General features: G+C 42.1%; 1 protein-coding gene across 3 annotated transcripts; it reads left to right on the forward strand.

Annotated features, from left to right (window-relative positions):
* Positions 1-43: 43 nt before the first annotated feature.
* Positions 44-13,149, forward strand: mettl6 (methyltransferase like 6). 3 transcript variants are annotated; one of them, XM_033016845.1, is made up of 6 exons: positions 44-182; positions 3,583-3,946; positions 4,871-5,005; positions 6,444-6,614; positions 8,072-8,213; positions 12,474-13,149. In XM_033016845.1, the coding sequence occupies exons 2-6, from the start codon at positions 3,608-3,610 to the stop codon at positions 12,626-12,628; spliced, it is 942 nt and encodes a 313-aa protein (XP_032872736.1). In that variant the 5' UTR covers positions 44-182; positions 3,583-3,607; the 3' UTR covers positions 12,629-13,149. The 3 variants fall into 3 exon arrangements, with proteins under 3 accessions (XP_032872736.1, XP_032872740.1, XP_032872743.1); XM_033016849.1 differs by lacking the exon at positions 4,871-5,005; XM_033016852.1 differs by lacking the exon at positions 8,072-8,213 and having other exon boundaries at positions 12,474-12,651.
* Positions 13,150-13,975: the final 826 nt, after the last annotated feature.

A 13,975-nucleotide genomic window follows, 5' to 3' on the forward strand; every position in this document is an offset into this window, starting at 1 on the left:
AAGGACGGGTCCGGGTCCGGGTCCGGGTCCGGCCTTTTGTTATTGATCCCTACCGGGTGCTTCGGTATCTTTTCCGTTATTGGCGAATGCTTATCTTAAAGACTACATCCACCACTGACTGAGGATATTATATTCTCCGTCTAGTAGTGGGTGGTCTGGGCCTACTTTAACAGGGACAGCCGGTATGTTCTTTATCCATTTACTTGCCTGAGAGTTTATTTCTCCGTATTTCTTGAATTTCTGTAACGGCATCCAACTTGATAAAACAATTATTCCAATCGGTCTGAAGAAGGGTCTTGACCTGAAACATTGTCTGCCCATTCCCTCTGCAGGTGATGACTGACCCGCTGAGTTTCTGCAACAATGTTTTATCTTTGGCCAAACTGATCTGATGAAGGGTCTCAACCCGAAACATCACCTATTCTCTCTCTGTCGCTCTCCCCCCCCCCACCCCCACAATGGTAGTTTAACATTCTTTTCTGTTTGTTTTCTCCGCTTCCTCAGCCAACAATGGACCCTGGTGGACTCTTTGGCTATCAATGCCGACTTTGCTTTGTTCATACCTCTAGTTTTCCTCTCCCCTGACGGTCTGAAGAGTGGTCTCAACATGACATGCCACTAATTCCTTTTCCCCAGAAAATCCCTTTTCTTTCCTGTGGCTTCACAATCCTTTTACACCTTTTCCCTCTTCACCCAGTCACTAGGCTTTCGCTATCAAGAGCTCTCCTTATGTGACCTGTACATGTACTCCAAAGATGCTGCATAACCCGCTGAGTTATTCCAGCACTTTGTGTCGTACCGTTGATAAATAGAAACGTAGAAAATAGGTGCAGGAATAGGCCATTCAGCTCTTTGAGCCAGCATCGCCATTCAATGTGATCATGGCTGATCATCCAAAATCCATACCCCGTTACTGCTTTCACCCCATATCCCTTGATTCTGTTAGCGCTAAGAGCTCTAACTCTCTAGAATATATCGATGATGTGGATGTGAAAATATATTCAAAGTAAAAAAAACTAAAAATGGTCAGCAGTTCCATGGTTCATCCTGGTATGCAGATGTGACAAAACCTATCAGGTCATAAGGAATAGGAGTAGAATAAGACCATTCGGCCCATCAAGTCTACTCTGCCATTCAATCATGGCTGATCTATCTCTGCCTCCTAGCCCCATTCTCCGGCCATCTCCCCATAACCTCTGACACACCCGTACTAATCAAGAATCTATTTCTGCCTTAAAAATATCCACTGACTTGGCCTCCACAGCCTTCTGTGGCAATGAATTCCACAGATTCACCACACTCTGACTAAAGAAATCCCTCTTTCACTATTCTGTATGTTTCAATGAGGTCCCCCCTCAATCTTCTAAACTCCAGTGAGTACAGGCCCATTGCCGACAAACGCTCATCATAGGTTAACCTACTCATTCCTGGGATTATTCTTGTAACCTCCTCTGAACCTTCTCCAGAGTCAGCACATCCTTCCTCAGATATGGTGCCCAAAATTGCTCACAATATTCCAAATGCGGCCTTACCAACACATCATAGAGCCTCAACATCATCCCTGATTTTGTATACAAGCCATCTTGAAATAAATTATTGAATTTGCTTTCTTTACTACTGATTCAACTTGCAGATTAACTTTTCGGGAATGCTGCACCAGCACACTCAAGTCCCGTTGCACCTCCCATTTCTGGATTCTCACCCCATTTAGAAAATAGTCTACGCATTTTTTCTTACTACTAAAATGCATGACTCCACACTTTGCTGCACTATATTCCATCTGTCACTTCTCTGCCCACTTTCCCTGTCCAAGTCCTTCTACGGAGTGCCTGCTTTCTTTACACCACCTGCCCGACTACCTATTTTCGTATCGTCTGCAAACTTTGCCACAAAGCCTTCAATCCCCTCGTCCAAATCATTATTATAAAACGTGAAGAATAGCGGCCCCAGCACCGACCCTTGCGGATCTCCACTTGTCACTGGCAGCCAACCAGAAAAAGCCCCCTTTATTGCCACGCTTTCTCTTTTGCCATCCGGCCAACCTGCTGTCCATGCTAGTATCTACCCTTTGATACAATGGGCTCTCATCTTCCTAAGCGGCCTAACGTGTGGCACCTTATCAAAGGCGTTCTGAAAACCTAAGTAAACAACATCTCTGACTCTCCTTTGTCTGTCCTGCTAACTTCTTTAAAGAATTCCAGCAACTTGGTGACAGTGTGAGTTGTGAGGTTGCTGAGAGGCTTTGGGCTATGACTGATTAAGTTGAAGGCAGATGGAAGAATCTGAGGTCAGCCTTTTTGGTAGTGAAAATACAAGCTATTGGTGTGGAAATAGATCTGGGTATCTTTGCAAAGGAAGCACTAGAAAGTAATGTTTACGGAGAGTCAAGAGTCAGATTCGAGTATCACGTGTACCAACAATAGAACAATGAATGTCAGCAAGACACAGAAGATAGTGATCAACTTCAGGAAGGGAAGCGGTACACATACACAATCCCCAGTCTGTATTGACGGTGCCGAAGTATACGTGGTTGAAAACATCAAATTCCTAAGAGGCTATAACACCAACAAATTCTGGACTACCCATATTGATGCAACGACCAAGAAAGCGCACCTCTACTTCCTTAGAAGGCTGAGGAAGTTTGGAATGTCCCCTACAACTCTTTCACTTCGACTGATGCACCATAGAAAGCATTTCATCAGGATGCATCACAGCTTGGTTTGGGAACAGCTCCATCCAAACTACAAGAAATTGCAGCAAATTGAGGATGCAGCCCAGATCATCACACTAACCACCCTCCCTTATATTGACTTCATTTATACCTCACCCTGCCTCGGCAAGGCCAGCAACACCATCAAAGACAAGTCGTACCCCCTCTTTTCCCCTCTCCTACCACTCCCTCTTCTCCCCTCTCAGGCAAAAAGTACAGAAGTGTGAAAACGCACACCTCCAGATTCAGGGATAGTTTCATACCAGCTGTTATCAGGAAACTGATTTATCCTACCACAACCAGAGAGCAGTGCTGAACTACTATCTATCTCTTTGGTGACCTCAGGCTATCCTTGCTTTACCTTGCACTAGACGTTATTCCCCTATCATGTGTCTATATGCTGTAAATGGCTCGATTATAACCGTGTATTGCCTTTATGCTGACTGGAAAGCACGCAACAAAAGCTTTTCACTGTACCTCTGTAAACGTGACAATAAACTAAACTGAAATTCTTACTTGCAGCAGCATTACAGGCCTATAACACAATACACATAAGATAATGTATAATAAACAGACAAATGTACGAGGAAAAAAAGTTTAAAGTCCTATTGCAGCCAAAGACAGTCGCAGGTTTTGTGTTGTGTGTTCAAGAGCCTGATTGTTGTTGGGAAGAAACTACTCTTGAATGTTTTTACAGTTTTCCATGATTGTAATTCTTGAGATGGTTGAACTGATAACTTGTTACTCATGGGAGATATTCTGTAAATATGTGAAAAAATCTGCAACAATAGTTTTTATTATATTTTTATTCAGTGTTGAACAATCTGGAATTCAAATACACTAGGATCTAAAGTTTGTTTTTCCTCTTGAAGCTTGACTGGAATTTTGAAAAAAACGATGAATTATGATGTGGAGGCAAATGGTTCAAGTACTAGTCAAATGCATGCAGCAGAAGGAATGGACAGTTGCTCTCAAGGGAACAACACAATAACAGCAACATCTTCCAAATCAGAAATCCCGTTACATGTAACAGGGAATAGGGGAAGGATCCTTACCCCGGCAGAAGCAGAAAAGCTCATGAAAGACCAGAGCTTTGTGTCAGATTACAAACAAAAAAAACTTGAAAGAGAGGCACAGCGAAACTGGGATTTGTTTTACAAGAGGAACAGCATCAACTTCTTCAAAGATAGACATTGGACAACCAGGGAGTTTGAAGAGCTGAAATCAAGTAGAGACGTAAGTAATGTTCAATAAATTAATCCAGAGCAGTGAGATATATATCTAGCTGTGTTTCAACAATTTGGTTCACTTTTAAATGCAATCTGAAATGGCTCAGCAAGCGGTTCAATTAGAGGTTAATTGGGGATGGACAAAACTGTTGGCCTTGCCAGTGATGTACTGATTAAGGATTTGATCCCATTCTACCATTTCTAATGGTCCTATTACAGCCAAAAACATCTCTAGCAATGGTATATCCTGCTGCCTGCATCAATTTTCCCAGCCCCTTGTTATGACCAGCATAATATGAAATCCCATGCTTGCTCCTTTTTCATTGCCTGTTTCATCATGGTTCTGCCTACCCTTGTTTACATACCGTTTCCAACAAAGTTAGCACAGGCTGCAGGTCCTTTTCTCTGTCTATTGACATCAGGAGCTTTATCTCTCTAGCACTGTTAAATTGATCATGATGATTTACGCAAGTGCTTACCAAATAATTAATAAATGAACATGGATTTTGCCTACTGAAAACTGAATCCATATTGTCATGAATGCCATACCCTCACTTGTAAGTTCCAATTGTTCATTCAGGTCAAATCAGATGGTACTCAACGTGTTTTTTAAAATATAAGCTTTGTGTTCTGTTCTCTCTCCACCACCAATATTACTTTCCTCTGCCTCAAAGGTAATGGCAACTCTTTTGATTGGAGCTTCAATTTATCTCCCCTTGCTGCTGATCTATTAATGACATGCCTTTACACCTTTCTAGTTTTCAGTCTGTTACTGAAGCTCATCACCATTCCACTCATTTTCTTAATCTCTTTTTTTAAACCATGTGCCTAGTTATCTCTTCTGTCTTTGGTTTGATGTCCATTCTTTATTATGTGAAGCACACTGTTACCCTTGTATTATGGTAATGTTGTTGTAAATTCTTTCTTGCAGCTTGAGCATCGGCAACTGATTGTCTTGGAAGCAGGCTGTGGAGTTGGAAACTCTTTATTCCCTCTGTTAGAGTGTGATCTGAATGTTTTCATTTATGCTTGCGACTTCTCTCCACGAGCTGTAGAATTTGTGAAGGTACAATTAAAAGCATTTTAATGTTAATATAAATATTTCTGACGTGTATTGACACTTTTGTTATTTATATTTTTGCTGCTGAAAATCTTCAAGGTGAAACATATATTAAACGTAGTATGGTGGAGGTATCCTGCGCAATAAGGTGGCACAGTGGTGCAGTGGGGGTGGCATGATGGCGCAGCAATAGAGTTGCTGCCTAACAGTGCCAGAGACCTGGTTTCGATCCTGACTACGGGTACTGCCTGTACGGAGTTTGTATGTTTTCCCCGGGTACCCCCACACATCAAAGATGATACGATACGATAGAACTCTGTTTATCCCAGGATGAAAATTGATCAAACCAGTCTGTTGCTGAAGGTACTCCTCAGGTTGACCAGTGTGTCATGGAGGGGTGAGCTGTATTGTCCAGTATGCTCCGCAGTTTGAGGAGCATCCTCCCCTCCAAGACCACCTCCCATGAACCTAACTCCCCCCCCCCACCCCTAGGCCGGAGCAGGTTTGCTCCGGTACAGGTTTGTAGGTTAATTGGATTTGGTAAAGATTGTAAATTAACCCTAGTGTGTAGGATAGTGCTAGCGTACGGGGAGCACTGGTTGGTGCGAGCTCAGTGAGCTGATGGGCCTGGTTCCGCACTGTATCTCTAAACTACAGTAAAGAAACATAATTTGTACAGATGATAAATTGCAGCTATGTTAGTGCAGAAGTAAATGCAATCACTGTGAAACAAGAAGGGCAAACAAAATAATCTACGTTGTTATACCATTTAAGAATGAAAAACGTGTCGAAGTGTTTCTGAAGAAGGTTCCCGATCTAAAACCTCACATCCATCTTCTCCAGGAATGCTGCCTAACCCACTGAGTTACTTCAGAACGTTGTATCTTTTTAGATCAAATTACTTTACAGGCAACTGAAGTACTTTTGAATGTTGACAATATTGTAATGAAAAACACCATGGTCTCTATATGTACACTTGGATTCTTCACATAACGATCTTTCTCACACAGAGTTGTGAGTTTGTGGAATTCTCTGCCTCAAGAGGGCGGTGGAGGCTGGTTCTCTGGATACTTTCAAGAGAGAGCTAGATAGAGCTCTTAAAGATAGCAGAGTGATATGGGGAGAAGGCAGGAACAGGGTACTGATTGGGGTTGATCAGCCATGATCACATTGAATGGTGGTGCTGGCTCAAAGGGCCGAATGGTCTACACCTGCAACTATTGTCTATGGATGTTAGAAACTAGCTATCAACTGAATATGTATCTGCTTTGTTAAGACAAGCAATTTACTCAAATTCTGAGATATTTTTGGCACCGAATGAAGTATTTATTATCAGCACCACGTTAACGCTGATATGATTACATTTTGTGTTACAGGGGACTATTGTTGTGAACATTTTTCACAGAACATTTTTCATTTATTGCAATTTTTTTTTTTTTTAAAGGAAAATCGCTTATATAACACTGAACGATGCAAAGCCTTTCAGTGTGATCTGACAAAAGATAATTTACTGGAGAATGTGCCTGCTGACTCAGTGGATGTTGTTATGCTGATTTTTGTGCTCTCCTCCATTCATCCTGAGAAGATGCAGCTGGCCCTAGAAAATATTTATAAAGTAAGTATTTAACAAGCTCTCTTTTATTTGACAATCCAATCCAAACTTAGAATGTTTTCTATGGTGCATCGGAGTTTGAGGGGAGACCTGAAAGAAGTGTATAAAATTACATGAGGCATAGATTACATCAGGATAGACAATCGGATGCTTCGGAATTAAACCGATTTACGAACTGGGTGATGGGTGGGGAGAGAAATGAAGCAGGTATATCAACACTTTTTGTTTTTTCCGTTTTTGTCTTTTTATTTCTTTACGGTTTTCCTATTTATTTATTTATTTTTAAATAGGTGCAGGAGTAGGCCATTCGGCCCTTCGAGCCTGCACCGCCATTCAATATGATCATGGCTGATCATCCAACTCAGTTTCCTGTACCTGCCTTCTCACCATACCCCCTGATCCCTTTAGCCACAAGGGCCACATCTAACTCCCTCTTAAATATGCCCAATGAACTGGCCTCAACTACCTTCTGTGGCAGAGAATTCCACAGATCCACCACTCTCTGTGTGAAAAATGTTTTTCTCATCTCTGTCCTAAAAGACTTCCCTCTTATCCTTAAACTGTGACCCCTTGTTCTGGACTTCCCCAACATCGGGAACAATGTTCCTGCACCTAGCCTGTCCAACCCCTTAAGAATTTTGTAAGTTTCTATAAGATCCCCCCCTCAATCTTCTAAATTCTAGCGAGTACAAGCTGAGTCTATCCAGTCTTTCTTCATATGAAAGCCCCTCTATGTCGAATATAAAAGTTTTACTCACTCTTTGACTACACTCATTTGGTAGTTTAGGGGTTCTATTCTTACACATTCACTTTCTCTTTCATTCTCTTTTTTTCTTGCTCTTTCTCTCTTTTTCTATTTCTTTCTTGCTATTTTTCTATTTCATCTTTGCTAAAATTAAAATTGAAGCTGTACAATAAATGTATTATGTCATATGCCGCGGTTTATACTTTTGTACACTGCTTGTAATAAAAATATTTTAAAAATGAAATAAAAGAACAATCGGAAACTCTTTCCTATGGTGGAAATACTAAAGGGCATAGCTTCAAGGGGGAGAAAGTTTAAAGGAGATGTGCAGGAGAGGTTCTTTTACGCAGGGAATGGTGGGTGACTAGAACCAGCTGGTGGCAGAAGTAGATACGATAGTGGAATGTAAGAAGCTTCTCAATATGCATATAGAATTCTGGGAATGGAGGGATGGGGATCACATGCAGGCAGACGAAGATCAACTCAGCATCAAGTTCGTTACAGAGTTGATCGACCAAAAGGCTGTTGATGTGATGTACTGTTCTATGTTCTATTCTGCTGTAACACTGAACAGAGTTTTAAAAATCAATTAGAATGCTCCTCAGTGTTTTAATACAGGTGAATTACTCAAGTAGTCACACTTTTTATTTGGGAGTGCGTTATGATAAAAAAAAAGATACCAACTGTGAGTTTGATTGTTATGTTTGTCGAGCAGATACTAAAACCAGGTGGATGCATCTTATTTAGAGATTATGGACTGTATGACCACGCCATGCTCAGATTCAAATCTGGCCATAAGCTTGGCCCAAACTTTTATGTTCGACAAGATGGAACCAGGTCCTTCTTTTTTTCCGATGGTAAGAGTTTATTATTTACATTTTAGGAGAGAGTTAGATTTAGCTCTTAGGGCTAAGGGAATCAAGGGATATGGGGGAAAAGCTGGAATGGGGTACTGATTTTGGATAATCAGCCATGATCCTATTGAATGGTGGTGCAGGCTCGAAGGGCCGAATTGCCTACTCCTGCACCTATTTTCTATGTTTCTATTTAGGATTTTTCTTTTAAGAATCTTATCAACTATTATATATTTGCATACAAAATTCATACAGGTCCACCGGCAACCGGTGGTCCGGTTCCTCCCTTTAATCCCGACAAAATCCCCCGCCCCTCCCCAGAAGTGGCCCCCAGAAATGTGGCGCCTAGGCCGGGCGAGGCGGCCAAACTTGACCTCATCGGACTTCCATGCCATTCGGCGGGTCGGATTTGCCCCCTGCAACCAGGACTCTGAGCCTCGGCCTGGCTGGATCCTACATATCCAACATATTCCGCAACCAATCGACGTCAAATTTGCCATCTTTGGCCGGGGCACTGGGGCTCTATCTTTATTTTTGCTTCATTAGTAGATTAGCAACCAATCCTTCGGTGCCTTCATATTATTTATATAAATTGTCAAAAGTCAAAGCCCCAGCCCTGATCCCCATGGTACAACATTCATTATATTGTGCCAGCCAGAAAAGACCATTTAGGTTATTCCGTTTCTTATTAACTATTTGATTTTGATTTGATTTGATTCAATTTATTGTCATTGCACTTTTCAGTGCAACGAAATGGTTTAGCCTGCAGTCATAACATAGAATAAATAACAAACACTCAACACAGTTTAAAGTCCCAAAGTCATTGTCTCTTCCCTCCTTCCTCTCCCTCTGCGCTGAGGCAATCCAAGCCTCCGATGTTGTGACCCCACCGGGTGATGGTAAGTCAGTCCCGCGGCTGAATCCGTGCTCCGCAAACGGGCCGGTTCAAACTCCGCGGCCCGGGGCGGTCGAAGCAGCCGAAGCTGCCGTCCTCCAGTCCAGCGGACGCAGCTGTAGTTGCGGGAGCTCCGGAAAACAGAACTCGAGCCCTCCGAGGCTCCAAAGTCGGGTCGGAAGTTGGGTCGCCCCGCAACCACAGCCCCGAAGTCGGCCAGCCTCGCGTTGGTAAGTCCTGGCTCTGCCTCCGCAGCCTCGAGGTCGGTCGCAGTTGGAGGCCACCAGCACCGCGACAGGCCTCAGCGCAGACGGACACGGAGACGGGGGATACGGCAGGAAAGGTCGCATCCCCCCCGAAGGAAGAGTCATAAAACATGTTACACCCACCCCCCCCCCCCCACACACATACACAACTAAATAAACCGAAATAAACTAAAAACGGGACAAGAGAAAACAAAAAACAGAAAAGACAAACGGACTGCAGGCGAGCCACAGCTGCAAGGCAGCGCCGCCACTTCCGGAAGCTAGCCACTCTTCTATCCATTCCAATTTATTCCCACAGCATGAGCTTCCTCACAATTCTATGCTACCTCAATTCCAGTGACTGGGATTCAATCCTGACTGCTGGTGTTGTCTGCATGAGTTTGCACATTCTCCCTGTGATCGCCTATGTTCCCTTTGAGTTATCTTGCTCACAAATCCCATTCCTCCACTCACTTTGCCCTCACACCCTCTAATTTCCTTGTTATTCATGTACACTAGGTATAATTTACAATAGCCAATTAACCTAGCCTCCAAAACCAATTCTTTATGTATCATATCCTACCTGTTGTATTGGCACAGTGGTATATAGTCTGCATGCAGTGGTGTTGAGAGACGTTCATAACCATGATATCTCAAAATATCATTTTATATGTGGACATTGAACTTTCCTGTGGTTTCCCACCTACTGCCCTGCTTAGCTCATGAATGACTACCCCTTCACATTAAATATCACCTGGGAGATGCAGTAAACACAACAAAGGAATAGAATGTGTTTAACATGCCAAAAACAAACATCAAGCTGCACAAGACCTATCAACTGCTATGATTAATGTGTCAAACTGGTTGCAGTTTTCTGATCTACATCTTAATGTGTCAAAGACTGTCTGTATGTTTTTTCCAAAAAGGCAAGTACTGATACCACTGTGCCAAGGCTTTCGACAAGGTCCCACATAAGAGATTAGTTTACAAACTTAAAGCACACGGCATTGGGGGTTCAGTATTGATGTGGATAGAGAACTGGCTGGCAAACAGGAAGCAAAGAGTAGGAGTAAACGGGTCCTTTTCACAATGGCAGGCAGTGACTAGTGGGGTACCGCAAGGCTCAGTGCTGGGACCCCAGCTATTTACAATATATATTAATGATCTGGATGAGGGAATTGAAGGCAATATCTCCAAGTTTGCGGATGACACGAAGCTGGGGGGCAGTGTTAGCTGTGAGGAGGATGCTAGGAGACTGCAAGGTGACTTGGATAGGCTGGGTGAGTGGGCAAATGTTTGGCAGATGCAGTATAATGTGGATAAATGTGAGGTTATCCATTTTGGTGGCAAAAACAGGAAAGCAGACTATTATCTAAATGGTGGCCGACTAGGAAAAGGGGAGATGCAGCGAGACCTGGGTGTCATGGTACACCAGTCATTGAAAGTGGGCATGCAGGTGCAGCAGGCAGTGAAGAAAGCGAATGGTATGTTAGCTTTCATAGCAAAAGGATTTGAGTATAGGAGCAGGGAGGTTCTACTGCAGTTGTACAGGGTCTTGGTGAGACCACACCTGGAGTATTGCGTACAGTTTTGGTCTCCAAATCTGAGGAAGGACATTATTGCCATAGAGGGAGTGCAGAGAAGGTTCACCAGACTGATTCCTGGGATGTCAGGACTGTCTTATGAAGAAAGACTGGATAGACTTGGTTTATACTCTCTAGAATTTAGGAGATTGAGAGGGGATCTTATAGAAACTTACAAAATTCTTAAGGGGTTGGACAGGCTAGATGCAGGAAGATTGCTCCCGATGTTGGGGAAGTCCAGGACAAGGGGTCACAGCTTAAGGATAAGGGGGAAATCCTTTAAAACCGAGATGAGAAGAACTTTTTTCACACAGAGAGTGGTGATTCTCTGGAACTCCCTGCCACAGAGGGTAGTCGAGGCCAGTTCATTGGCTATATTTAAGAGGGAGTTAGATGTGGCCCTTGTGGCTAAGGGGATCAGAGGGTATGGAGAGAAGGCAGGTATGGGATACTGAGTTGGATGATCAGCCATGATCATATTGAATGGCGGTGCAGGCTCGAAGGGCCAAATGGCCTACTCCTGCACCTAATTTCTATGTTTCTATGTTTCTATGATGGAGATCCTGATGTGTTTGTACATGGAACAAAACTTAAAATTGTACATGAGTTTAAATATTTAGGAATCGTGATCGATTCACAGCTCTGCTTCAAACAACAGGTGAAAAGAACAGTAAATTTAATAAAATTTAATTTGTCCAACTTTAGATATATTAGAAATAATTTAACTATTGATTCAGCCAAACTATACTTTAATGCAATGATTGTGCCATACATGACCTACTGTATAACAACTTGGTCACTGGCATGTAAGTCCACACTAAAGCCTGTTGAAATTGCTTATAAACAAGCCCTAAAAACTCTTGACAAAAAGCCCAGAATGTACCATCACTGTAGCATCCTGAAGAAATTTGATCTGCTGAGCTGGGAAAACGTAATAAAATATTCAGACTCGATTTTGGTTTACAAAATCTTCCGTGGACTAGCCCCACCTCCGTTAAAGGACTTCATAAAGAAAAACACAAATAGGTCGACAAGAGCAGCCTCCAGGGTTGATTGTATAGTCCCGTTTAGGAAAAGTGTCTTTGGGCAGTCAGTATTTTCATATCGAGCGCCGCAGACCTGGAACGCGATACCATGCGTCATACGGGATCTGCCAACCCTTACCTCATTTACCAAACATCTAAAAACATGGTTACTGCAAAATCAAAATTGCAATCATAATCTACCTTAAAATTATCCTATGGTACTCTTTAATTGCTACTTTTTTACTTTATTGTTTGTTTTGTTTTGTTTTTGTCTTTTGTTTTGTCTTTTTTCTTATTGAATGATTGTGTTGTGATGTGTTTACCTTGTTTACCAGAGGGACTAAAGATGGAAATTAGCTACTGGCTACAATCTTGCGTATTACATGTAAATGTTTATTAATATGCACTGTCCCCTAAATAAATAAATTACAATTACAATTACAACAAAAAGTATTTATTTCATGGAACTTATTTCTGTCTGTATTCATTTTTATAATTTTGTACATTTTTACCAGACTATGTGGCACAACTCTTGGCATCTTCCGGTTACGAGGTGTTAATGAACGACTATGTTTCCCGAGTGACTGTTAATAAGAAGGAAGATCTGTGTGTTCCAAGAGTTTTTCTTCAGTGCAAATTTAAGAAGTCAAAAAAAATCGCTGAGCATTGAAGTGATTTCAACTGCTGATTTAAAAAAAGGTTTCAATGTTTCACTTAGACAAACTTTGTAGAACCAGTAGAACTGAAATGGTGTCTTGCTGAATTCCATTCAATTCAGAGATACACCACAGAAACAAATCATTCAGCCCACCGAGTCCATGCTGACCCAAGATGCCCCATCTCTGCTCGTCCCACCTGCCTGCGTTTGACCCACATACCTCTAAACCTTTCGTATCCATGTACATGTCTAAATGTCTTGGAGGAATAGTAAAGGAAAGTTGGAAGAATGAGAAGATCGTTTGTTGCTTTTATGCTCATTCCAATGGCTGACATGGTGAAAAATATTGAATTTATTTGAAAGTATGATAATTGCAAAAAGAAATGTTAAAACAAATTATGCGTGTTCCAAGATTAGAATTTTAGGAAATGTTCTATCACTTGTTTAATTCACTTTTGTAAAGTGTATATGTTGAAGTTTTACAAACTTTCCTCATACTTTGTTTTAATAAACTATATATTTTTAAAGTACAATTCATTCTTTGAAACAATTTTCAGCATTTATTAATTGCAAAATAAATATTGAATTTAGACTTACTGATTTACGTTTCCCAAATTTTTCAAAACATTCTTTGTATTACATCTAGATTTAAATTCACTTAAAATGCTATATACTTTTTGCTGGCATAGCACATTCCATCGAATGTGTAAAAGTAGGGAAACTGAATTAGACTTGCCATGTAAATGCCATAGTAAATAGAGCACATTAGAGCCAAATACAAGGCACGCGCATGGGCACAAACTATGCCTGCCTCTTTGTCGGGTACGTCGAACAATCTTTGTTTGAGACGTAACAGGGCCCTATCCCCAAACTCTACCTCCGCTACATCGACGACTGCATTGGTGCTACTTCCTGCACCCACACACAACTCACTGACTTCATGTCCTCATTCTTCAGGGAACGCGGGTTCCCCTCTTCTACTATAGATGAGGCTCTCACCGGGGTCTCTTCTATACCCCGTAACTCTGCTCTCACTCCCCATTTACCCACTCGTAACAAGGGCAGAGTCCCCCTTGTCCTCACCTTCCACCCTACCAGCCGTCACTTACAACAAATAATCCTCTGACATTTTTGCCACTTCCAACGGGATCCTGCTACTGGCCACATCTTCCCATCTCCTCCCCATCTGCTTTCTGCAGAGACTGCTCCCTCCATAACTCCCTGGTCAATTTGTCCCTTCCCACTCAAACAACCCCTTCTCCTGGCACTTTCCCTTGCAACCACAGGAAATGCTACAATTGTCATTTTACCTCCCCCCTTGACTCCATTCAAGGACCCAAGCAGTCTTTCCAGGTGCGG

This window comes from Amblyraja radiata, chromosome 2, assembly GCF_010909765.2.
Source record: "Amblyraja radiata isolate CabotCenter1 chromosome 2, sAmbRad1.1.pri, whole genome shotgun sequence".
NCBI classification, from domain to species: Eukaryota; Metazoa; Chordata; class Chondrichthyes; order Rajiformes; family Rajidae; genus Amblyraja; species Amblyraja radiata.